General features: G+C 38.0%; 3 protein-coding genes across 3 annotated transcripts; all 3 read left to right on the top strand.

The window, feature by feature from the left end:
* Window positions 1–1,653: 1,653 nt before the first annotated feature.
* LOC118806662 (C-C motif chemokine 14-like) lies at window positions 1,654–4,012 on the top strand. Its single transcript, XM_036568165.1, has 3 exons — window positions 1,654–1,753; window positions 2,295–2,412; window positions 3,626–4,012. Exons 1-3 carry the CDS (start codon window positions 1,681–1,683, stop codon window positions 3,681–3,683), a joined length of 249 nt encoding a protein of 82 aa, XP_036424058.1. The 5' UTR covers window positions 1,654–1,680; the 3' UTR covers window positions 3,684–4,012.
* Window positions 4,013–5,152: 1,140 nt separating this feature from the next.
* LOC118806656 lies at window positions 5,153–13,189 on the top strand. Its single transcript, XM_036568158.1, has 6 exons — window positions 5,153–5,370; window positions 5,951–6,068; window positions 9,350–9,391; window positions 10,483–10,580; window positions 10,846–10,963; window positions 12,784–13,189. Exons 1-6 carry the CDS (start codon window positions 5,295–5,297, stop codon window positions 13,187–13,189), a joined length of 858 nt encoding a protein of 285 aa, XP_036424051.1. The 5' UTR covers window positions 5,153–5,294.
* A 3,323-nt stretch (window positions 13,190–16,512) lies between these two features.
* On the top strand, window positions 16,513–18,906 carry LOC118806661 (C-C motif chemokine 14-like). The gene is made up of 3 exons (XM_036568164.1): window positions 16,513–16,637; window positions 17,188–17,305; window positions 18,520–18,906. The coding sequence occupies exons 1-3, from the start codon at window positions 16,565–16,567 to the stop codon at window positions 18,575–18,577; spliced, it is 249 nt and encodes an 82-aa protein (XP_036424057.1). The 5' UTR covers window positions 16,513–16,564; the 3' UTR covers window positions 18,578–18,906.
* The last annotated feature ends 4,149 nt before the right edge of the window (window positions 18,907–23,055 follow it).

The following is a 23,055-nucleotide window of genomic DNA, read 5'->3' as shown; positions in this document are numbered from 1 at the left end:
CCACTCTGACACCACTGGGAATTAAACTCAATAAGTTTAGCTGATTCCACCACTCAATTGTTAGACAAATGTCAGCATTTAATGCCACATCCTTACCTCAATCCAGAGCCATGTGGAGCAGTGAGTGTGGAGCACCACAGGTACTATTGTAGCAATGGAGTGAGAGACAAATATCTTATAATCAGTTGTTGTTTTGGGTTTGGGGATGTGTATATGTGTGGTTTGTGCTGTTCTGGGTTGGGCTTTGAGGTACTTGGAATAAAGTTACGGCATATTGTCAGGTAGAGTGGTGTGGCCATAGGTGACCTATGCTGCTTTCCTTTCTGCAGCAGTGGGTCTAACCTGCTTCTGTGTCAATAAAAGAGCACTCATTGAAGGTGCCATGTTTCCCACATCTTCTTATTCTACATTGACACCACATTGATGTCAGAAGTGGGATTGCCCCCTAGTGAACTGGAGGGGAATGGCAATCTTAGTGACAAAATGGTGGAGAAGATCAATCCTGGCCAAGGACTGCAAGGAGGAGCAGCATGGAGAAGATGGGTGGTGAGTAGTCAGTGTTTAGGGCAGCATGATGAGGCTCGACAGCAGAGCTATGCTGGAGGACGGCAGCTAGCCGCTAGAACTTGCTGGTGATGATGCACAGAGAGCAGCTGGCAGAAGGAGGCCTGATGGCAAGGCCAGCATGGCAGGGCTGGAGGCCAAGCTGGCTCTGGAAGGCCCAACGACAGGGAAGATTCCAGGAAGGTTGACAGTGAGGCAGGTGCGGCACAGCTGGGGGCCAGATGTGGCACAGAAAGGCTGGATGGTTAGTCATGGGAGGGCAGAGAAAGTAGAGAGTGACCAGAGAAAGTGCCACTGCTGTTGCCAGTAGCACCAGGAGTAATACCACGAGCCATGAGGAGATCCACCTTGCTGAGGAGGAAGAGGAGAGGAGGACGTGACGCCAAGGTAGGAGTGGACACTAGCAGTGGCACTGGTTTGGTGCATTAGTGCAGATATTTTTCTTTTTGGTCTATTTCTATGACCTATTAAAGGCTTCTTGACAGCTACACATCCTTTCAGACCCACAGCGCTGAGTCGTCTTCTCTCAGTGGAAGGATGGACAGAAACATCTGTGCTTTAAGTGCTGTTTATCTGATGGGGATAGTTTTGGTGTCTACCAGGTCTTCCAGGTGGTTGTTAGGAGTCTCATTTTCCCTTTTTGAACTTCAGTTTTGGAAACTTGTTTTTTTCACTTAAAAGAAAAATGAATGTTTTTGCAACATCACAAAAGTATAAGCCAGATAGGAAGGTTTTAAGAAGATGAAAAGCCGTTTGTGTAGTTCTCTACAACACTTTTCCTCTTCTGCATCAAATTAGCTGTGATGCATATGTGCAAGTGTGTTGTGATCAGTTACTTCATGAACAGAGTGAGTACCTTAACTGACTGTCTGCAGACTCATACATGGCATTTATCTGATACATCTGATGCTATCATGAGTCATTTTCACACTGGAGCTTCTGCTTCTTCACTCTGAGAGGAAGATGTGGTGAGTGGTGGGGGTGGTGGGGGGCAGAACTGCCTGCTTTTAATAAATGTTTGAAAAGAAACTAATTTAAATACAGAGCCTTACCAGCTAAAACTGGAGATACAGACAGAGATAGAAACATTCAGAGCTTCAGGCGCCTGCAGAGAAGATGGAGATGAAGATGAGCTGTGTGTGTTTGGTGCTGGGGCTGGTCCTGCTGATGACCGTCTCCTCAGATGCAAGTGAGTTTGCATTTTCTGTCTTTATAAACAGATACAGCCATACAGTCTTACGCAGACGTTTAAACGTTCTGCAGGGTTTTGTTCATTTTCTAACTGAAAATAAGTAACAAGTAACAATAAAACACAATTAAAAATATTACAATATTTACATTAACTATTGCTTATATTCATATAAATACTATTACTAATAACTTTATGTACTTCCACTAGTACTAAAAATATTATTATTATTATTATTATTATTATTAGTAGTAGTAGTAGTAGTAGTAGTAGTAATGTACATCAGTATTAGTAGTAGGATAATCAGTAGTATTAAAAAAAAGAATATTGTAGTTTTGCACATCATCCAGAATTTACAAAACAATGCAGTTCTGGATGTTTTATTATTAAAACAGATTTTGATGTTTGGGCACAGTTATTAACCCTGGACAGATTAACATGTGCTTTGTGTTCAGGTGTAGCTGTAGTGGAGCTGATTAAGGTGTGTTGGTTTTCACAGTAATTAAAACATAAACTAAGCATGTTTTCTTCTCTTCCTCAGCTGAAGCCACTGGCCATCCTGTTCAGTGCTGTTTCAACTTCGTCCGTTTTCAAATTCCAGAAGACAATATCATAAAAGTTGAAAAAACATATTCCAGCTGCCCAAAGCCCGGCTATGTGTGAGTATCTAACTTTAGAAGATATACATGTGAGTTACTGTTTCATTGTGATATAAACTCATCTGTCTGAATATTGTATCTGATTTGTTGCTGAATATCAGTAGTTGAGACTCTATTGACTGTAAGAAGAATGAGGTCAGTTCTAACCCCGTACAGCAGCAGCTCACTGTGTTCAGGGTTGGGAGAGTTACTTTAAACACATGTACAGTACAGATTACTGACTAACTCTTAATAATCTGTAATATAACGTAATCTGTGACCTAATCGAAAGGATTATCGTTTTGAATTGATCCATCGAGGGTCTAAAAAGTTTAAATCGTTACAACTTTTGCTCACTGTAGAAACCCTTCTGCTCCAGCCGAGCACACACCGCTTAGACTGATAAAATCGGCAAGTTTTTGCAGTGGTGGACAGTAACAAAGTAAATGTAATTGGTTACTGTACTTAAGTAGTTTTTTCATGTATCTGTACTTTACTGAAGGATTTTCATTTTGGGTGACTTTTTCCTTTCACTCCACTACATTTCAAAGTCACATATCTCACTTTTTACTCCACTACATTATGAGAAATCTGTCGTTCCTTTTGGTTTGTATTGGTTTGTATGTGTGTATGAAAACGTAGCGTCAAAAGGAAAGAGGCGTGAAGCAAGAACACCAATCAGGGCCCAGCGCACACTTAGTTTTGACCTGTTGGTCATACCGACCCAGTGCAGCACACGGTTCAACTTCAGCGCAGCAGCGTAAAACTTTGGGAGAGTCTATTCAACATAAATGATGAACTAACCTAACTTTGTGTAAACAGACCACAATATAGAAATATGTACACATATGCAGTTGTGACTGATGTGTCTTTTTTCTGAATTTATAAAAACACTATTTCATTTTATAGTAAATTAGTTTTGGCTAGTTTATGTTTATGAACAGAGACCTACAGATGCAGTTTAGTAAAGGAAAACTCATTTGTGAATCTGAGTAAAATAAAGTAATAAGCCTGTGATTTTAAGGAGTTAACTTTAAGTTTTATATTTGGAGTATTTCTACTGGTCCATTCATCATGAAAGTCTGATTGTAAATAACAGCCGCTGATTTCAAATCATGTTAAAAAAAATAATTTGACAAGGTTTTGTTCTGACAGCAATGATAGATTGTTTCCTGTTTTATTATATCATTTAATAACATTTGTTTCTACATCAAATCTGATTAACATATTTCAGGGTTACAACGAAGAAGAACAAGTTCTGCATGGAGGAAATAATCCTGAAGAAAAACTAGATTTCAGAGCTGCAGCTTCAACACAGCCCAGACGCAGCAAACAGAGCAGCTAAAAGCTTTACACACCCCTTTAATCATCACAGGATTTATTAATCAGTGCTTTGGTTTTTTACTCAGTTTAGCTATTTAATATTTTATCAGCTTTTTTATCATGTTTATCATGTGTGGAAATCAAACAATGTATTACAAAAATCTCTGCAGAGAAAAGTAACAGTAATAAAGACAAATTGGATTTCAGTGTTGCAGCTTCTATACGATACACAATGTATTGCTTCTATGAAATATGTTTAATGTTTGTGTTACACTGTGATTCAGAATAAAAACTAAAAACAAAAAATAAAACTATGCATTGCATACATTTCGAGTGAATTATCTATATTGTAATAGTATTTCATTGATGTGATATAAGAGAGTGATGCAGTAATGTAGTGGTGATATTGTAGAGGCTTTGTGTGCTTTTACATTTGCAGAACCATAAAACAGTGTAATAATGAGACAGGGCTATTGTGCTGATCTTAAAGCCAAGGTGCTAGACTACTGCTGTCTGTATGTGTATCAGTTAAGTACTGTTATAGAGTGATGGGGTTGTCTTACTCGGTGCTCAGCTCCCCTAAAGCAGCTTGATTTTCTCCTCTCTCTCAAAGATGAAAGCTTTAAGTGCTGTTTATCTGATGGGGGCAGTTTTGCTGTCTACCAGGTCTCCCTGGTGTCGCGTGTGGAGAATAATGAGGCTGAATGTAAGTGTGAGGATAATTTAATAAACAAAAAACAAACTATAACAAACACCGAGAAAGAAACAAAATAACAAACTACAAGCCTTTTAACCAACAAACATCCAGAGCAAACCAAACACTGGGCAGACACGTCATCACTACATGTAACAACATAATGTAGACTAGACACCCATGAGCTGAAACGAAGGGCTTGATATAGGCGGGGAACACCAGCGAGAGGGAGGAGACAGGAACTACAAGCAGGTGAGAATCCTAATAGGGAAGGAGAGAAAAAGGGCAGAGACAAGGAGCCAAAATAAAAACTAAATGCACATGGCTACAACACAGGGGAAGAAACAGGGGGCTGTTAGGAGCCTCATTCTCTCTGTAGCGTTTAACTGCAGTGTTTTTCACTTAAAAGAGAAATTTATATATTTGCAACTTTACAGAAACACAAACCAGATCAGAAGATTGAAAGATGAAAAGCTGTTTGCCGAGTTCTCTACAAAACATTTGCACCTTTGCATCTAATTAGGTTTGATAGACTGAGTTATGTAACAGGTTGGGCTAATTTGATAAATTTAAATGATGATTTCTTAATTATTACTGCATAAACAAACTGCGTGACAGGTTTTCAGTAACTGTCTGATATTTAGACCACTGAACTTATCAGATTCATCAGAGCTGCTATCTTCATGGATCATCTTCATACTAGAGTTTCTGCTCTGCACTCTGAGAGGAAGATGTGGTGAGGGCCGGAAGCTGAGTGGGGAGGGGAGCTTTAAGAAATGATTCAAATTTAAGTGATTTCTTTTAAAAGACTGAGAGTCTCAGCAGCTCAAACTGGAGATACAGACAGAGATAGAAACATTCAGAGCTTCAGACGCCTGCAGAGAAGATGGAGATGAAGATGAGCTGTGTGTGTTTGGTGCCGGGGCTGGTCCTGCTGATGACCATCTCCTCAGATGGTTGCCGTGAGTTTATAATATCTTAATCCATTTTCTAGCTTTACATGCGTGAACAATCAGGGGTGGGAAATACTTAGTAGTAGTTGTACATTATTACTATATTTACATGTTACTTTGGAAGATTTGTACTTAATTTTATTTTTCTTTTTTTCATGTTACATTCATAAATATACAGTCATTTAAATGTGTAGAAATGTGTTCTCTGTATAGAGTGTGTTATGTTATTTTAACTCGGACAAGGTTGTCCAAAATTTCGCATATGTCTGTAGCATTAAAATAATAATAAAAATACATACAATTATTCATATTAAATCATGCTAGGTTTAATGATACAATTACTAATAAATTCATATTAATTACTTCATCTAGTGTTATGTATAGGCTTAATATTACGTAGTTATTATTATTAATAGTAAAACACGTTGTAGATTTTCTTGGTTGCTATACAGTCATTTAACCCTGAACAGTCTGTATTTAACATGTGCTTTGTGTTCAGGTGTAGCTGTAGTGGAGCTGATGAAGTTGTGTTGATTTTTTACAGTAATTAAAACATAAACTAAGAATGTTTTCTTCTTCTCTTCCTCAGCTCATGGTTTGTGCCATCCTGATCTGTGCTGCTTCAACTTCATCACTTTTAAAATTCCAGACACAGAAATACTAGAAGTTGTAAAAACACATCACTTCTGCCCAAATCAGGGCTATATGTGAGTATCTAACTTTAGAGGATATACATGTGAGTTACTGTTTTATTGTGATATAAACTCATCTGTCTGTATATTAGATCTGATCTATTACTGAATTTCAGTAGTTGAGACTCTATTGACTGTAAGATACATGAGGTCAGTTTTAACCCCGTACAGCAGCAGCTCACTGTGTTCAGGGTTGGGAGGGTTACTTTAAACACGTATACAGTACAGATTACTGACTAACTCTACAATTTAACATCATCTGTAACTTAATCTAATGATCACTATATTGAAGTATCAAATGAAGACAACAGAAAAAAAAAGTCAGGACAACTTTTACTTCACAATATCAGAAACTGCACTGATTAGTGATATTTTTATTCTTAATATTCATGTACTTCTTAATATGTGCGTTTGATTTAGAGCCATAAAGAAAGTAGGACAACAATTGATAGATAAGATTACAAAGTTATAGTTTTTATGGAATTTAATGAATCTCCTGTGAAGTAAACCTGTCATCTGTGATGGACATTAGAGAAAATGCCTCATGAATTGGATGAACAAGGACCACCACAACGCAAAAGTGTACATTCAATTGGAAGCCTGTTCTTGCCAGATAGTTTATTATAGCTTATTATCTCAAAAAGATGATTAAGGCTGTGTTCAGATGGCAGAACGCACATTGCAAAAAATCTGCATCTAAACCGCGGGGAATCCGTCTGTGACACGTTTATGGGCACATCACACACCGCTAAATGGATAAACTGAATAAACTAGCGGTTGTTGCATTTCTTTTTGGAGGAGACGCAGAAAGACGAGTAGAAAAGTCCACCAGGTTTAATTCTTTAGCCCACGTGAACATTAGCAATGTTAGAAAGAGACACAGCATCGTATTTCTACATGGAAGTACGCTTCTCACCAAGCTACAGTGCTGAGAGGAGCTCATCGTCTATTTTCAAGGTTTTTTAGCAAACCTCAGTGATAGCAGTGGAGAGGATGTACATACACCAAGGAATTCATATTCATCTTCAGGCTGATTCTTTTTTAATCACAAATATGAACAAAACTGTCTCACTATTTCAGCCCACAGTACTCCGGTTCAGTTTTACCCTCTTTTTTGATTGGTTACCTCATAAGAAGTGACACATGTTGAGCAAGCTTTCCGAACATTTTTGAACTCTAGTCTGCTTCCTGCTGTAAGATAAGATACGCTCCGCCATCTGAACACAGATGAATTATGTCTCATTAATGTCTTATTTTTAACAGGACACACAAAAACAGTAAATGGAGCAGCTCTGCATCGTTTCACCCCTATATTATTAAACACACGTGTTTGTGAAAGGCTATAGCTGACTAATGTTAGTATATAGTTAACACATTTTAGCATTTGAAAAAATTGCTCCCCTACTTTCACTCAAACTCTCACACAGTCACTGATAACATATTTATCGAAATGGCCAATTACAGTGGAGCAATATTTTTAAATATTTGAAATCTACATCAGCAAATCTGTACAGTGTAAGCTGCATGAGTTACGTTCTGTAGGTCAGCTGGTAGCATGTTAAATTACATATGCGTAAGAGCTCAGACACACCAAGCTGATAAAGAGCTAATGCCAACTAAGACTGACTGATGATCCCCTTCCATCTCCCTGAAGCACGATGTGCACTTAATGCACCTGAGTGGAGGGAAACCACTCTGTCTTAACAGGAGCTTCAGTCTGTAAAACTGAAAAAAATGTTATATGTCAGTGTTTAAGCTGAACTGAGTCTGAAAGACAAAGTAAGCCACTGTTAACTTGCCGCTCAGTGAGCAAAAAGACCAATTAAAGGTTTTTAAACAGGGAAATAAAATAGATTTTCATAAAAACGTTAATAATTCTATGAATAAAAGTCCATGACATGAATAAGTATCTGATTTTTATTATAACCTTATTATAAAAGTAGTGTGCAGAAAATGCAGGTTCAAGTGTTTCATCATTAGAGATAGAGTTTGAAAATCTTTCTTCTCCTCTTCTTCTGCTGGTGGTATCAATGATCATCCTGATATCTGTTGTTTCAGCTTCGTCCCTTTTAAAATTCCAGATGAAGAAATACTAGAAGTTGTAAAGCCACAAAAAAATACTCACACATAGCCCAAATCAAGGCTATGTGTGAGTAACTGCCTTTAGAAGATGTAAATCATCACTGTCAGAATAAAACCTCATATCCTGTCATAACTTTTCAGGAGAACAAAAAACTTTCCTAACTTTAAAATGTATATTTTTTAACTCAATGGGATTTTTTTCCAAACTAATTTTGGAGCATTTCTGTTGGTCCATTCATCATGAAATTTTGGCACAATGTAAACGACATTGGCTGTTTTCAAATCATGTCATGAAAATGAAGATGAGTTTATTGTTCCAACCAATGTGGTTGGCGGGACATGGGGCTCAGCAGAGTTCACTATTAAATGAATTTGGGATTTAAATACAAGAATTTACACAACAAAATGTGCAATGTTTCTCAACATTTCTTCTCACTCCACATCAATCATCTCCTCTACACAGCTCTCTATTATTCATCTAACAGAGGAACATTTTACTTACAGTTTTATAAATTTCCAGAGCTAAAAAGTCATTCAGTAAAATTCTTGTGGCCTATAACCAAACTAGAAACACGCTAAACCTGATGAACAGTGTTAGAGGTCTGCAGCCCGATGGGTCCGACACAACTTCAGGCCAACATTTTTCATTGGGCTCGGGTTGGGCTGGTATATATATATATATATATATATATATATATATATATATATATATATAAACACTATAAAAGGATAAGTACAACAAATAAAATGAATGAAGTCATTTTAAAGAGTTGTGAAGCATCCAATCACCTAAACAACACACAGATTCTCGTAGCGACGGCAGAGACTTCAGTCCAATGGACACAGCTGCCCAGCAAAACACCAAAAATAACCGCTCTGTGGTTTAATTCATGTTTTGTTTTTACTGGGAATAAATGGCATTTGGTGAAGTTACTCACTGTGAGTCTGTTGACCACGACTGCCGTGTTATTTAAGCAGAGGATAATATATTTGTGAAAAGACTGTGTCAGATATTTCAGTCCCGCCCAGATCTCTACCTGACAGCCCAGGCCGGGCGATGTCCCGTTTCCGACAGTGAGGATATGTGGTTTACTGTTTTATTATGTCACATAAACACATTTGTTTCTACATAAAATCTAAATTTGCTGTTTATTATCAGTAGATGAGACTCTCTTCAGTGAAAACATAATGAGGTTAACTGTGCTGTCTTTCAGGTACACAACGTCGAGGGGCAGATTCTGCAAGAAGGACCTGCAGTAAATCTAGATTTCAGAGCTGCAGCTTCAACACAGCCCAGACGCAGACGCAGCACACAGAGCAGCTAAAAGCTTTACACACCCCTTTAATCATCACATGATTTATTAATCAGTGCTTTGCTTTTTCAATATTGCAGCATTCACTGCTATTAAAAGAGCCACAGCTTTTGCACATAGTGCTTTATTTTCCAGCTGTTTTTGCCACAGCCACGCCGTACATAAGCTAAACGTTTTGCCACAGCCAGCACTCTGACTCAGCTCACATTTGCTTGTCTCTCTCTCTCAGCTCATGCACGCACAGCGGGGGGGTGGGGGTTGTTCTCCTAGCCCCGCCCTCTACAGTAAAAGTCCTTAGCAAAATGAACCAAGTGCAAGAAATGCAAGAGAACACAGACCCCAAACTAACATGCAGAAGCATTTCTTGAAGCCACAACAATATCATCAGTGCTTGTTTAACCTCTTAAAATTTCAAGCTTGTTACATACTAAGGCTTATTATTCAGTAACTAAGGGACTCTGTTATTCTCATATTCACCACCATGAAAACAGAAGAAAAGGAAAACAGAGACGCTTAATGTGTCCGTTCATCATAAAGCAAAAGGTCACTGATTGTTGGCCACAACTATTCTCTATAACCCATATGCAGAAATTAAAAGCATTTATTTGCTCATTTTTACTGACATATAATATAATATAATACAATATGATCATGCTGCAACAATTATGCAACTTTTAAAGCTTAAAACATTGAACTTGTAAGAAGTTTACAAGTGTAAAACACAAATTATTGTTCCACTAACTTAATATTATAAGTTTAACAAACTCAACATTTCAAGTTAATCAGGTTACTTACTTTAAGTTCAGAAGCCACAGCGCGATATGGAACTAGTGCCAGCTAAGACGACTGATGATCTCCTTCCATCAGCTCACCGTCTCCTTTTACCTGCTGTGAGCATTTGCGCTTGAACACACAGCAGCTGCACAAAAAGGAGCCGCTGCAGTCTATAAAACTGCATCATACAAAATAAAGAATATATTTATTAAACATTATTCTACTCTGACTGTGCTATCCGTGTCTTTCTGCATTATAAGGTCTAGCAGCGGCTTCTACAAAGAGGAAGTCCGATCGTCCTCTACACAGCAGGAGAAACCCAGACCACCCGAGACTTTCAGGGTTACAACACCTCGAGGCAAGCTGTACAAGGAGGAGGACGTCCTAGATTTCCCTAATAATACATTTTATTGTTTAATAGTGGTAGCAGTTATTACTATTATTAGTAGTAGTGTCAGTATTAATAGTAATAATTGTTGTAGTATTACACTTTTTATACCCTGAACGCAGTTCTAGGTGTTTCGTAATGAGAGGATGATAAGATGTTTGGTGCACATTCATTTAACCCTAAACTGATTCTATTTAACGAGTGTGAAAGTGTTTTCTGCTCTTCCTCATATCAGCTCGTGCCATCACTCCTTCTGATCAGTGCTGTTTGAACTTCGTCACTTCTAAAATTCCAGAGAAAGAGATCATCAAAGTTGAAAAAACACCTTCTGACTGTCCAAAGCAGGGCTATATGTGAGTGTTTACCTTTAGAATATAGATGTATGTGGGTTTCTGTTTTATTATACTATAACCTCATTTCCAAAAAACTTGGGACGCTGTGCAGAATGTAAATAAAAATAGGATGCAGTGATATGAAAATCATTTAAACCTTATTTTTAAAGGAAAATACCACCAGCATATCAAGTGTTGAAACTGAGAAATTTGTTTGTTTTTGAAAAATATATGCCTATTTTGAATTTGATGCCAACAACACGTTCCAAAAAAGTTGGGACGGGGGCCTGTTTAGCACTGTGTTTCATCACCTCTTCTTTTAACAACACTCTGTAAGCGTTTGGGAACTGAGGAGACACTGCTGTAGTTTAGAAAGTGAAATATTTTTCTGTTCTTGTTTGATACAGGATTTCAGCTGCTCAACAGTTCAGCGTCCCCTTTGTTGTATTTTTCATTTCATAATGTGCCAAATGTTTTCAGTGGTGACAGGTCTGCACTGCAGGTAGGTCAGTTTAGCACCCAGACTCTTTTTTTTTCACAGTCACGCTATTTTAATATGTGCAGAATGTGGTTTAACATTGTCCTGCTGAAATAATCAAGGCCTTTCCTGAAAAAGACGTTGTCTGGATGGCAGCATATGTTGCCAAAACATGTATATATCGTTCAGCATTAATGGTGCCTTCACAGATATGCACGTCACCCATACCATGTGCACTAATGTCCCCCTATACCATCATGAATAGTGGCTTTTGAACTGTGCTTTGATAACAAACGGAGTGGTCTTTAGCTCGGAGGACACAGTGTCCATGATTTTCAAAAAGAATTTCAAATGTTGATTTGTCGGACCACAGGACACTTTTCTACCTCAGTCCATTTTAAATGAGCTCGGGCCCAGAGAAGGTGGCAGCGTTTCTGGATCGTGTGGATGCAGCAACGTACTGTTTTCATAGACAGTGGTTTTCAGAAGTGTTTCTGAGCCCATGCAGTGATTTCCACTACAGAATCATGTCTGTTTTTAATGCAGTGGTGCCTGAGGGCCCAAAGATCACGGCCAGCAATTACTGGTTTTTGGCCTTGTCCCTTACATACAGAGATTTCTACAGATTCTCTGAATCTTTTAATGTTATTATCTACCGTAGATGATGAAAAGCAGAAGTTCTTTGCTCTTTTACGTTGAGAAACATTATTCTTGAATTGTTGCACTATTTGATCGTGCAGTCTTTCACAGAGTGGTGACCCCCTCCTCATCATTACTTCTGAAAGACTCCGCCTCTCTGAGAAGCTTTTAAATACCAAATCATGTTACTGACCTGTTGTCAATCAACCACCAGGTGATTTTATTTTAGCATTTCACAACTTTACCAGCCTTTTGTTGCCCCCGTCCCAACTTTTTTGGAATGTGTTGTTGGCATCAAATTCACAATGGGCATATATTTTTCAAAAAACAATAAAATTTCTCAGTTTCAACATTTGATATGTTGTCTTTGTACTATTTTCAATGAAGTATAGGGTTTACAAGATTTGCACATCATTGCATTTTGTTTTGATTTACATTTTTTTACTTTTGGAAATGGGGTTGTATATTAAATCTGATTTACTGCTGAATATCAGTAGATGAGACTGTTAAAATCCCAGGCTTATGACATACTAAGGCTTATTATTCACTAATTCTGAAACTTTAATACAAACTGGTTGAGCCATTCTTAGGTTATAAGTGTGTAATAAAACTTCAGGTCTGCTGATCGGCCCTGGCCATTTAACCATAAGGTTAAATGAAGAAAAAATAAGGTCAGTTCTAAACCCCTAATGCAGAGGTTAACTGTGCTATTTATGTCTTTTAGGGTTACAACAGTTAAAGGCAAGTTCTGCAAGAAGGAGGACATCATGGCGTCCACTACACAGCAGCAGAGTACTGTGTCAACAACTTTGAGTGTTAGAAAAGCTAAAGGCAAGTTGGACAATGAGGGACGCGTCCTAGCGTCCACTACGCAGCGGCAGAGTAGTGTGTCAACTGTGTCTTACAGTGTTGCAACATCTATAGGCAAGTTGGACAATGAGGAAGACGTCCTAGCGTCCACTACACAGCAGCAGAGTACTGAGTCTACTGTGTCTTACAGTGTTACAACAGCTAGGGACAAGTTGGACAAAGAAGAAGACATCCTAGCATCTGCTACACAGCATAACAGTACACAGCCATCTGGGTCTTCTAGGGTTGCAGCAGCTATGAGTGAGTTCTGCCTGCCATAATTCATGCAGAGGTTTTTTCAGAACTAAATTTCAGTTCTGCAGCTTCTGCACAACCCAAGTACAACACTTAGAGCAACCAGACAGTTTTAAATGGCCCTTAACTCACCACATGATTGATATCAAATGTATCCCCGTCAGTTCAGTATTATATCAAAGATTGTTTAATGCTGTGGATTAAAATGAAATAACACATTGCATAATAAATGTTCTTGTAAGTCGCTCTGGATAATAGCGTCTGCTAAATGATGTAAATTTAAATGTAAATGTAAATGCATAGATTTTGGCACATTTTATATCATAAAACATATGATATAAAGTGTGCCAAAACATATGCACAGGCCACATTTAATGAATTTTCTGTTAAATTTAGCAAATAAACAGTGATTGTGCATTAAAATGTGCAGAAATGTGTTCTCTGTAGAGGATGTGTTCACTTGTTTTCACTTAGAAAATCAACAAAAGGTAATTCGACTCAGGGCATCAAAACTTTTGTCTGTATATACATATTTGCAAGTTTTAAAAAGTAGAGGTGATGTTAGAACCCCTGGGCTCTATAGCATTATGAAGGAGGTGAATGACATGTTAATGGTGAAAAATATGGGGAAAGATGAAGAAAAGGTGTGGAGTGTTTAAAGAAAAGTGGACTCAGAGTCGACTGAGATCTTTGCTGCATTAGTTCTGCTTGAGGAGCCACAGTCATCTGACCAGAGTGTGTGAAGCTGAGCGAGACCATCAGGATTGCCGTGGAGAGGCCAGACTGGTGTTGCATCATCTGTGATGAGCTAAAAACCCTTTGTCTCCAGTTCAGAGTTTCTATGAGTAATATTAAATGAGCAATATCACTGATCAGCATTAAGCTTGGTTTAACAGAAACATGGCTTATACCCAGGGGAGCCAATCTCAACCAGTGAAAGGGCCATATTAGAAAATTATATCAAATCTGTGGGCCAGAGAAAAACATGTGTTTATTTCATTTTTAATTAATGTTGTGTAATAATTAATGTGCTGTAACCCAAACTGGCCATTGTTTATTCAAAATATGCAAAACGTTCAACAGCAAATTACAGACACTTGTAGTAGACCTTTAAATATTACATGGAGACTTGAAATATTCAAAATTGAAATGTGCCCAGGGTCTTTAAAACCTACCTCTCTGCCTGAACTACACACTCGGCATCCTTTCTGTGCTGCAACTTCATTAAGACTTAGTCTCAGTTTCTGAGCTACTACGCGAATGTTAAGTGTTTATGTTGGTTGAACTGCAGCTGGAATGCATGATTGGTGATATGACTGGTGTGGAATTGCGTAGAATTGTGTAGAATTAAGGTGTTACCGCTGTCCCATAGACTGTTGTTGAGGACTGTAGTGCAGCGTATTGTGAAACAGGCTAATATTAATAGAAAATGAAAATACTTCTGTGGGCTGGATAGAATAGTGTGGCGGGCCTGATCTCGTGTTTCACACATGTGGCTTATACTGTGTGTTTTAAATTAATGCACACCTGGATTTAGCATAATCCTCATACGCACAGCCTGGGCCAGCAGCTATGATGAGGAGTTAGTTTAACTCAGGATGTCTCATTCTTATTCTGACAACCGGCATTAATGTTAAAAAGGTCTCTCTGAAGTATCTCTGAATGATGTTCTCCAACATTAAAAGTCATTTCTTTGTGCTTTTCTCAGTTAAATAAAGATTCAAGATGATTTAAGATTAAAGATTCTTGTTTTTATTACATTTTTCGAGATGTACCATCTTTTCCGGAAATGGGGTTTGTATTTATTAATCTGTTCAAGTTTTTCTCCACAGTTGTTGGACTCCTGGTGCCACTCTGACACCACTGGGAATTAAACTCAATAAGTTTAGCTGATTCCACCACTCAATTGTTAGACAAATGTCAGCATTTAATGCCACATCCTTACCTCAATCCAGAGCCATGTGGAGCAGTGAGTGTGGAGCACCACAAGTACCATTGTAGCAATGGAGTGAGAGACATAAGGTGACCTATGCTGCTTTCCTTTCTGCAGCAGTGCGTCTAACCTGCTTCTGTGTCAATGAAAGAGCACTCATTGAAGGTGCCATGTTTCCCACATCTTCTTATTCTACATTGACACCACATTGATGTCAGAAGTGAGATTGCCCCCTAGTGAACTGGAGGGGAATGGCAATCTTAGTGGCAAAATGGTGGAGAAGATCAATCTTGGCCGAGGACTGCAAGGAGGAGCAGCATGGAGAAGATGGGTGGTGAGAAGTCAGCGTTTAGGGCAGCATGATGAGGCTCGACAGCAGAGCTATGCTGGAGGACGGCAGCTAGCCGCTAGAACTTGCTGGTGATGATGCACAGAGAGCAGCTGGCAGAAGGAGGCCTGATGGCAAGGCCAGCATGGCAGGGCTGGAGGCCAAGCTGGCTCTGGAAGGCCCAACGACAGGGAAGATTCCAGGAAGGTTGACAGTGAGGCAGGTGCGGCACAGCTGGGGGCCAGATGTGGCACGGAAAGGCTGGATGGTTAGTCATGGGAGGGCAGAGAAAGTAGAGAGTGAGCAGAGAAAGTGCCACTGCTGTTGCCAGTAGCACCAGGAGTAATACCACGAGCCATGAGGAGATCCACCTTGCTGAGGAGGAAGAGGAGAGGAGGACGTGACGCCAAGGTAGGAGTGGACACTAGCAGTGGCACTGTTTTGGTGCATTAGTGCAGATATTTTTCTTTTTGGTCTATTTCTATGTCCTATTAAAGGCTTCTTGACAGCTACACATCCTTTCAGACCCACAGCGCTGAGTCGTCTTCTCTCAGTGGAAGGATGGACAGAAACACCTGTGCTTTAAGTGCTGTTTGTCTGATGGGGGCAGTTTTGGTGTCTACCAGGTCTTCCAGGTGGTTGTTAGGAGCCCCATTTTCCCTTTTTGAACTTCAGTTTTGGAAACTTGTTTTTTTCACTTAAAAGAAAAATGAATGTTTTTGCAACGTTACAAAAGCATAAGCCAGATAGGAAGGTTTTAAAAAGATGAAAAGCCGTTTGTGTAGTTCTCTACAACACTTTTCCTCTTCTGCATCAAATTAGCTGTGATGCATATGTGCAAGCGTGTTGTGATCAGTTACTTCATGAACAGAGTGAGTACCTTAACTGACAGTCTGCAGACTCATACATGGCATTTATCTGATACATCTGATGCTATCATGAGTCATTTTCACACTGGAGCTTCTGCTTCTTCACTCTGAGAGGAAGATGTGGTGAGTGGTGGGGGTGGTGGGGGGCAGAACTGCCTGCTTTTAATAAATGTTTGAAAAGAAACTAATTTAAATACAGAGCCTTACCAGCTAAAACTGGAGATACAGACGGAAAGAGAAGCATTCAGAGCTTCAGGCGCCTGCAGAGAAGATGGAGATGAAGATGAGCTGTGTGTGTTTGGTGCTGGGGCTGGTCCTGCTGATGACCGTCTCCTCAGATGCAAGTGAGTTTGCATTTTCTGTCTTTATAAACAGATACAGCCATACAGTCTTACGCAGACGTTTAAACGTTCTGCAGGGTTTTGTTCATTTTCTAACTGAAAATAAGTAACAAGTAACAATAAAACACAATTAAAAATATTACAATATTTACATTAACTATTGCTTATATTCATATAAATACTATTACTAATAACTTTATGTACTTCCACTAGTACTAAAAATATTATTATTATTATTATTATTATTATTAGTAGTAGTAGTAGTAGTAGTTGTAGTAGTAGTAGTAATGTACATCAGTATTAGTAGTAGGATAATCAGTAGTATTAAAAAAAAGAATATTGTAGTTTTGCACATCATCCAGAATTTACAAAACAATGCAGTTCTGGATGTTTTATTATTAAAACAGATTTTGATGTTTGGGCACAGTTATTAACCCTGGACAGATTAACATGTGCTTTGTGTTCAGGTGTAGCTGTAGTGGAGCTGATGAAGGTGTGTTGGTTTTCACAGTAATTAAAACATAAACTAAGCATGTTTTCTTCTCTTCCTCAGCTGAAGCCACTGGCCATCCTGTTCAGTGCTGTTTCAACTTCGTCCGTTTTCAAATTCCAGAAGACAATATCATAAAAGTTGAAAAAACATATTCCAGCTGCCCAAAGCCCGGCTATGTGTGAGTATCTAACTTTAGAAGATATACATGTGAGTTACTGTTTTATTGTGATATAAACTCATCTGTCTGAATATTGTATCTGATTTGTTGCTGAATATCAGTAGTTGAGACTCTATTGACTGTAAGAAGAATGAGGTCAGTTCTAACCCTCGTACAGCAGCAGCTCACTGTGTTCAGGGTTGGGAGAGTTACTTTAAACACATGTACAGTACAGATTACTGACTAACTCTTAATAATCTGTAATATAACGTAATCTGTGACCTAATCGAAAGGATTATCGTTTTGAATTGATCCATCGAGGGTCTAAAAAGTTTAAATCATTACAACTTTTGCTCACTGTAGAAACCCTTCTGCTCCAGCCGAGCACACACCGCTTAGACTGATAAAATCGGCAAGTTTTTGCAGTGGTGGACAGTAACAAAGTAAATGTAATTGGTTACTGTACTTAAGTAGTTTTTTCATGTATCTGTACTTTACTGAAGGATTTTCATTTTGGGTGACTTTTTCCTTTCACTCCACTACATTTCAAAGTCACATATCTCACTTTTTACTCCACTACATTATGAGAAATCTGTCGTTCCTTTTGGTTTGTATTGGTTTGTATGTGTGTATGAAAACGTAGCGTCAAAAGGAAAGAGGCGTGAAGCAAGAACACCAATCAGGGCACAGCGCACACTTAGTTTTGACCTGTTGGTCATACCGACCCAGTGCAGCACACGGTTCAACTTCAGCGCAGCAGCATAAAACTTTGGGAGAGTCTATTCAACATAAACGATGAACTAACCTAACTTTGTGTAAACAGACCACAATATAGAAATATGTACACATATGCAGTTGTGACTGATGTGTCTTTTTTCTGAATTTATAAAAACACTATTTCATTTTATAGTAAATTAGTTTTGGCTAGTTTATGTTTATGAACAGAGACCTACAGATGCAGTTTAGTAAAGGAAAACTCATTTGTGAATCTGAGTAAAATAAAGTAATAAGCCTGTGATTTTAAGGAGTTAACTTTAAGTTTTATATTTGGAGTATTTCTACTGGTCCATTCATCATGAAAGTCTGATTGTAAATAACAGCCGCTGATTTCAAATCATGTTAAAAAAAATAATTTGACAAGGTTTTGTTCTGACAGCAATGATAGATTGTTTCCTGTTTTATTATATCATTTAATAACATTTGTTTCTACATCAAATCTGATTAACATATTTCAGGGTTACAACGAAGAAGAACAAGTTCTGCATGGAGGAAATAATCCTGAAGAAAAACTAGATTTCAGAGCCGCAGCTTCAACACAGCCCTGACGCAGCAAACATAGCAGCTAAAAGCTTTACACACCCCTTTAATCATCACAGGATTTATTAATCAGCGCTTTGGTTTTTTACTCAGTTTAGCTATTTAATATTTTATCAGCTTTTTTATCATGTTTATCATGTGTGGAAATCAAACAATGTATTACAAAAATCTCTGCAGAGAAAAGTAACAGTAATAAAGACAAATTGGATTTCAGTGTTGCAGCTTCTATACAATACACAATGTATTGCTTCTATGAAATATGTTTAATGTTTGTGTTACACTGTGATTCAAAATAAAAACTAAAAACAAAAAATAAAAGTATGCATTGCATACATTTCGAGTGAATTATCTATATTGTAATAGTATTTCATTGATGTGATATAAGAGAGTGATGCAGTAATGTAGTGGTGATATTGTAGAGGCTTTGTGTGCTTTTACATTTGCAGAACCATAAAACAGTGTAATAATGAGACAGGGCTATTGTGCTGATCTTAAAGCCAAGGTGCTAGACTACTGCTGTCTGTATGTGTATCAGTTAAGTACTGTTATAGAGTGATGGGGAGGGGGGGGGTTGTCTTACTGGGTGCTCAGCTCCCCTAAAGCAGCTTGATTTTCTCCTCTCTCTCAAAGATGAAAGCTTTAAGTGCTGTTTATCTGATGGGGGCAGTTTTGCTGTCTACCAGGTCTCCCTGGTGTCGCGTGTGGAGAATAATGAGGCTGAATGTAAGTGTGAGGATAATTTAATAAACAAAAAACAAACTATAACAAACACCGAGAAAGAAACAAAATAACAAACTACAAGCCTTTTAACCAACAAACATCCAGAGCAAACCAAACACTGGGCAGACACGTCATCACTACATGTAACAACATAATGTAGACTAGACACCCATGAGCTGAAACGAAGGGCTTGATATAGGCGGGGAACACCAGCGAGAGGGAGGAGACAGGAACTACAAGCAGGTGAGAATCCTAATAGGGAAGGAGAGAAAAAGGGCAGAGACAAGGAGCCAAAATAAAAACTAAATGCACATGGCTACAACACAGGGGAAGAAACAGGGGGCTGTTAGGAGCCTCATTCTCTCTGTAGCGTTTAACTGCAGTGTTTTTCACTTAAAAGAGAAATTTATATATTTGCAACTTTACAGAAACACAAACCAGATCAGAAGATTGAAAGATGAAAAGCTGTTTGCCGAGTTCTCTACAAAACATTTGCACCTTTGCATCTAATTAGGTTTGATAGACTGAGTTATGTAACAGGTTGGGGTAATTTGATAAATTTAAATGATGATTTCTTAATTATTACTGCATAAACAAACTGCGTGACAGGTTTTCAGTAACTGTCTGATATTTAGACCACTGAACTTATCAGATTCATCAGAGCTGCTATCTTCATGGATCATCTTCATACTAGAGTTTCTGCTCTGCACTCTGAGAGGAAGATGTGGTGAGGGCCGGAAGCTGAGTGGGGAGGGGAGCTTTAAGAAATGATTCAAATTTAAGTGATTTCTTTTAAAAGACTGAGAGTCTCAGCAGCTCAAACTGGAGATACAGACAGAGATAGAAACATTCAGAGCTTCAGACGCCTGCAGAGAAGATGGAGATGAAGATGAGCTGTGTGTGTTTGGTGCCGGGGCTGGTCCTGCTGATGACCGTCTCCTCAGATGGTTGCCGTGAGTTTATAATATCTTAATCCATTTTCTAGCTTTACATGCGTGAACAATCAGGGGTGGGAAATACTTAGTAGTAGTTGTACATTATTACTATATTTACATGTTACTTTGGAAGATTTGTACTTAATTTTATTTTTCTTTTTTTCATGTTACATTCATAAATATACAGTCATTTAAATGTGTAGAAATGTGTTCTCTGTATAGAGTGTGTTATGTTATTTTAACTCGGACAAGGTTGTCCAAAATTTCGCATATGTCTGTAGCATTAAAATAATAATAAAAATACATACAATTATTCATATTAAATCATGCTAGGTTTAATGATACAATTACTAATAAATTCATATTAATTACTTCATCTAGTGTTATGTATAGGCTTAATATTACGTAGTTATTATTATTAATAGTAAAACACGTTGTAGATTTTCTTGGTTGCTATACAGTCATTTAACCCTGAACAGTCTGTATTTAACATGTGCTTTGTGTTCAGGTGTAGCTGTAGTGGAGCTGATGAAGTTGTGTTGATTTTTTACAGTAATTAAAACATAAACTAAGAATGTTTTCTTCTTCTCTTCCTCAGCTCATGGTTTGTGCCATCCTGATCTGTGCTGCTTCAACTTCATCACTTTTAAAATTCCAGACACAGAAATACTAGAAGTTGTAAAAACACATCACTCCTGCCCAAAGCAGGGCTATATGTGAGTATCTAACTTTAGAGGATATACATGTGAGTTACTGTTTTATTGTGATATAAACTCATCTGTCTGTATATTAGATCTGATTTATTACTGAATTTCAGTAGTTGAGACTCTATTGACTGTAAGATACATGAGGTCAGTTTTAACCCCGTACAGCAGCAGCTCACTGTGTTCAGGGTTGGGAGGGTTACTTTAAACACGTATACAGTACAGATTACTGACTAACTCTACAATTTAACATCATCTGTAACTTAATCTAATGATCACTATATTGAAGTATCAAATGAAGACAACAGAAAAAAAAGTCAGGACAACTTTTACTTCACAAAAACAAACAGAAAACTCTGACAGAAAACACTGATTAGTGATATTTTTATTCTTAATATTCATGTACTTCTTAATATGTGCGTTTGATTTAGAACCATAAAGAAAGTAGGACAACAATTGATAGATGAGATTACAAAGTTATAGTTTCTATGGAATTTAATGAATCTCCTGTGAAGTAAACCTGTCATCTGTGATGGACATTAGAGAAAATGCCTCATGAATTGGATGAACAAGGACCACCACAACGCAAAAGTGTACATTCAATTGGAAACCTGTTCTTGCCAGATAGTTTATTATAGCTTATTATCTCAAAAAGATGATTAAGGCTGTGTTCAGATGGCAGAACGCACATTGCAAAAAATCTGCATCTAAACCGCGAGGAATCCGTCTGTGACACGTTTATGGGCTGGAAGTTCAGCACCACATCACACACCGCTACATGGATAAACTGAATAAACTAGCGGTTGTTGCATTTCTTTTTGGAGGAGACGCAGAAAGACGAGTAGAAAAGTCCACCAGGTTTAATTCTTTAGCCCACATGAACATTAGCAATGTTAGAAAGAGACACAGCATCGTGTTTCTACATGGAAGTACGCTTCTCACCAAGCTACAGTGCTGAGAGGAGCTCATCGTCTATTTTCAAGGTTTTTTAGCAAACCTCAGTGATAGCAGTGGAGAGGATGTACATACACCAAGGAATTCATATTCATCTTCAGGCTGATTCTTTTTTAATCACAAATATGAACAAAACTGTCTCACTATTTCAGCCCACAGTACTCCGGTTCAGTTTTACCCTCTTTTTTGATTGGTTACCTCATAAGAAGTGACACATGTTGAGCAAGCTTTCCGAACATTTTTGAACTCTAGTCTGCTTCCTGCTGTAAGATAAGATACGCTCCGCCATCTGAACACAGATGAATTATGTCTCATTAATGTCTTATTTTTAACAGGACACACAAAAACAGTAAATGGAGCAGCTCTGCATCGTTTCACCCCTATATTATTAAACACACGTGTTTGTGAAAGGCTATAGCTGACTAATGTTAGTATATAGTTAACACATTTTAGCATTTGAAAAAATTGCTCCCCTACTTTCACTCAAACTCTCACACAGTCACTGATAACATATTTATCGAAATGGCCAATTACAGTGGAGCAATATTTTTAAATATTTGAAATCTACATCAGCAAATCTGTACAGTGTAAGCTGCATGAGTTACGTTCTGTAGGTCAGCTGGTAGCATGTTAAATTACATATGCGTAAGAGCTCAGACACACCAAGCTGATAAAGAGCTAATGCCAACTAAGACTGACTGATGATCCCCTTCCATCTCCCTGAAGCACGATGTGCACTTAATGCACCTGAGTGGAGGGAAACCACTCTGTCTTAACAGGAGCTTCAGTCTGTAAAACTGAAAAAAAATGTTATATGTCAGTGTTTAAGCTGAACTGAGTCTGAAAGACAAAGTAAACCACTGTTAACTTGCCGCTCAGTGAGCAAAAAGACCAATTAAAGGTTTTTAAACAGGGAAATAAAATAGATTTTCATAAAAACACATGTTAATAATTCTATGAAAAAAGCCCATGAAACGATTAAGTATTTGATACTTAATTTATTTATTGTAGTGTGTATTAGAGCACCCACTGAGCTCTCTTTTATGTATCTGTCTTTATTCATAATCATTTAAGATATTTTCTTGTTGGTAAAGCAATATTCCTACCAATTAAGAAATGCTGATCCATCACGCTCAATTAG

Source organism: Colossoma macropomum, unplaced genomic scaffold (genome assembly GCF_904425465.1).
Source record: "Colossoma macropomum unplaced genomic scaffold, Colossoma_macropomum, whole genome shotgun sequence".
In the NCBI taxonomy this organism is placed as follows: Eukaryota; Metazoa; Chordata; class Actinopteri; order Characiformes; family Serrasalmidae; genus Colossoma; species Colossoma macropomum.
The sequence above is the reverse complement of the archived record's forward strand: the minus strand, read 5'-3'. Positions and strand labels throughout refer to the sequence as shown.

Coding starts and splice junctions, on each gene's coding strand:
- LOC118806661 (XM_036568164.1), top strand. CDS start 16,565: ATGGAGATGAAGATGAGCTGTGTGTGTTTGGTGCTGGGGCTGGTCCTG. Junction 16,638..17,187: donor GACCGTCTCCTCAGATGCAA/GTGAGTTTGCAT, acceptor TCTCTTCCTCAG/CTGAAGCCACTGGCCATCCT. Junction 17,306..18,519: donor TGCCCAAAGCCCGGCTATGT/GTGAGTATCTAA, acceptor AACATATTTCAG/GGTTACAACGAAGAAGAACA.
- LOC118806656 (XM_036568158.1), top strand. CDS start 5,295: ATGGAGATGAAGATGAGCTGTGTGTGTTTGGTGCCGGGGCTGGTCCTG. Junction 5,371..5,950: donor CATCTCCTCAGATGGTTGCC/GTGAGTTTATAA, acceptor TCTCTTCCTCAG/CTCATGGTTTGTGCCATCCT. Junction 9,392..10,482: donor TTCTGCAAGAAGGACCTGCA/GTAAATCTAGAT, acceptor CTGCATTATAAG/GTCTAGCAGCGGCTTCTACA.
- LOC118806662 (XM_036568165.1), top strand. CDS start 1,681: ATGGAGATGAAGATGAGCTGTGTGTGTTTGGTGCTGGGGCTGGTCCTG. Junction 1,754..2,294: donor GACCGTCTCCTCAGATGCAA/GTGAGTTTGCAT, acceptor TCTCTTCCTCAG/CTGAAGCCACTGGCCATCCT. Junction 2,413..3,625: donor TGCCCAAAGCCCGGCTATGT/GTGAGTATCTAA, acceptor AACATATTTCAG/GGTTACAACGAAGAAGAACA.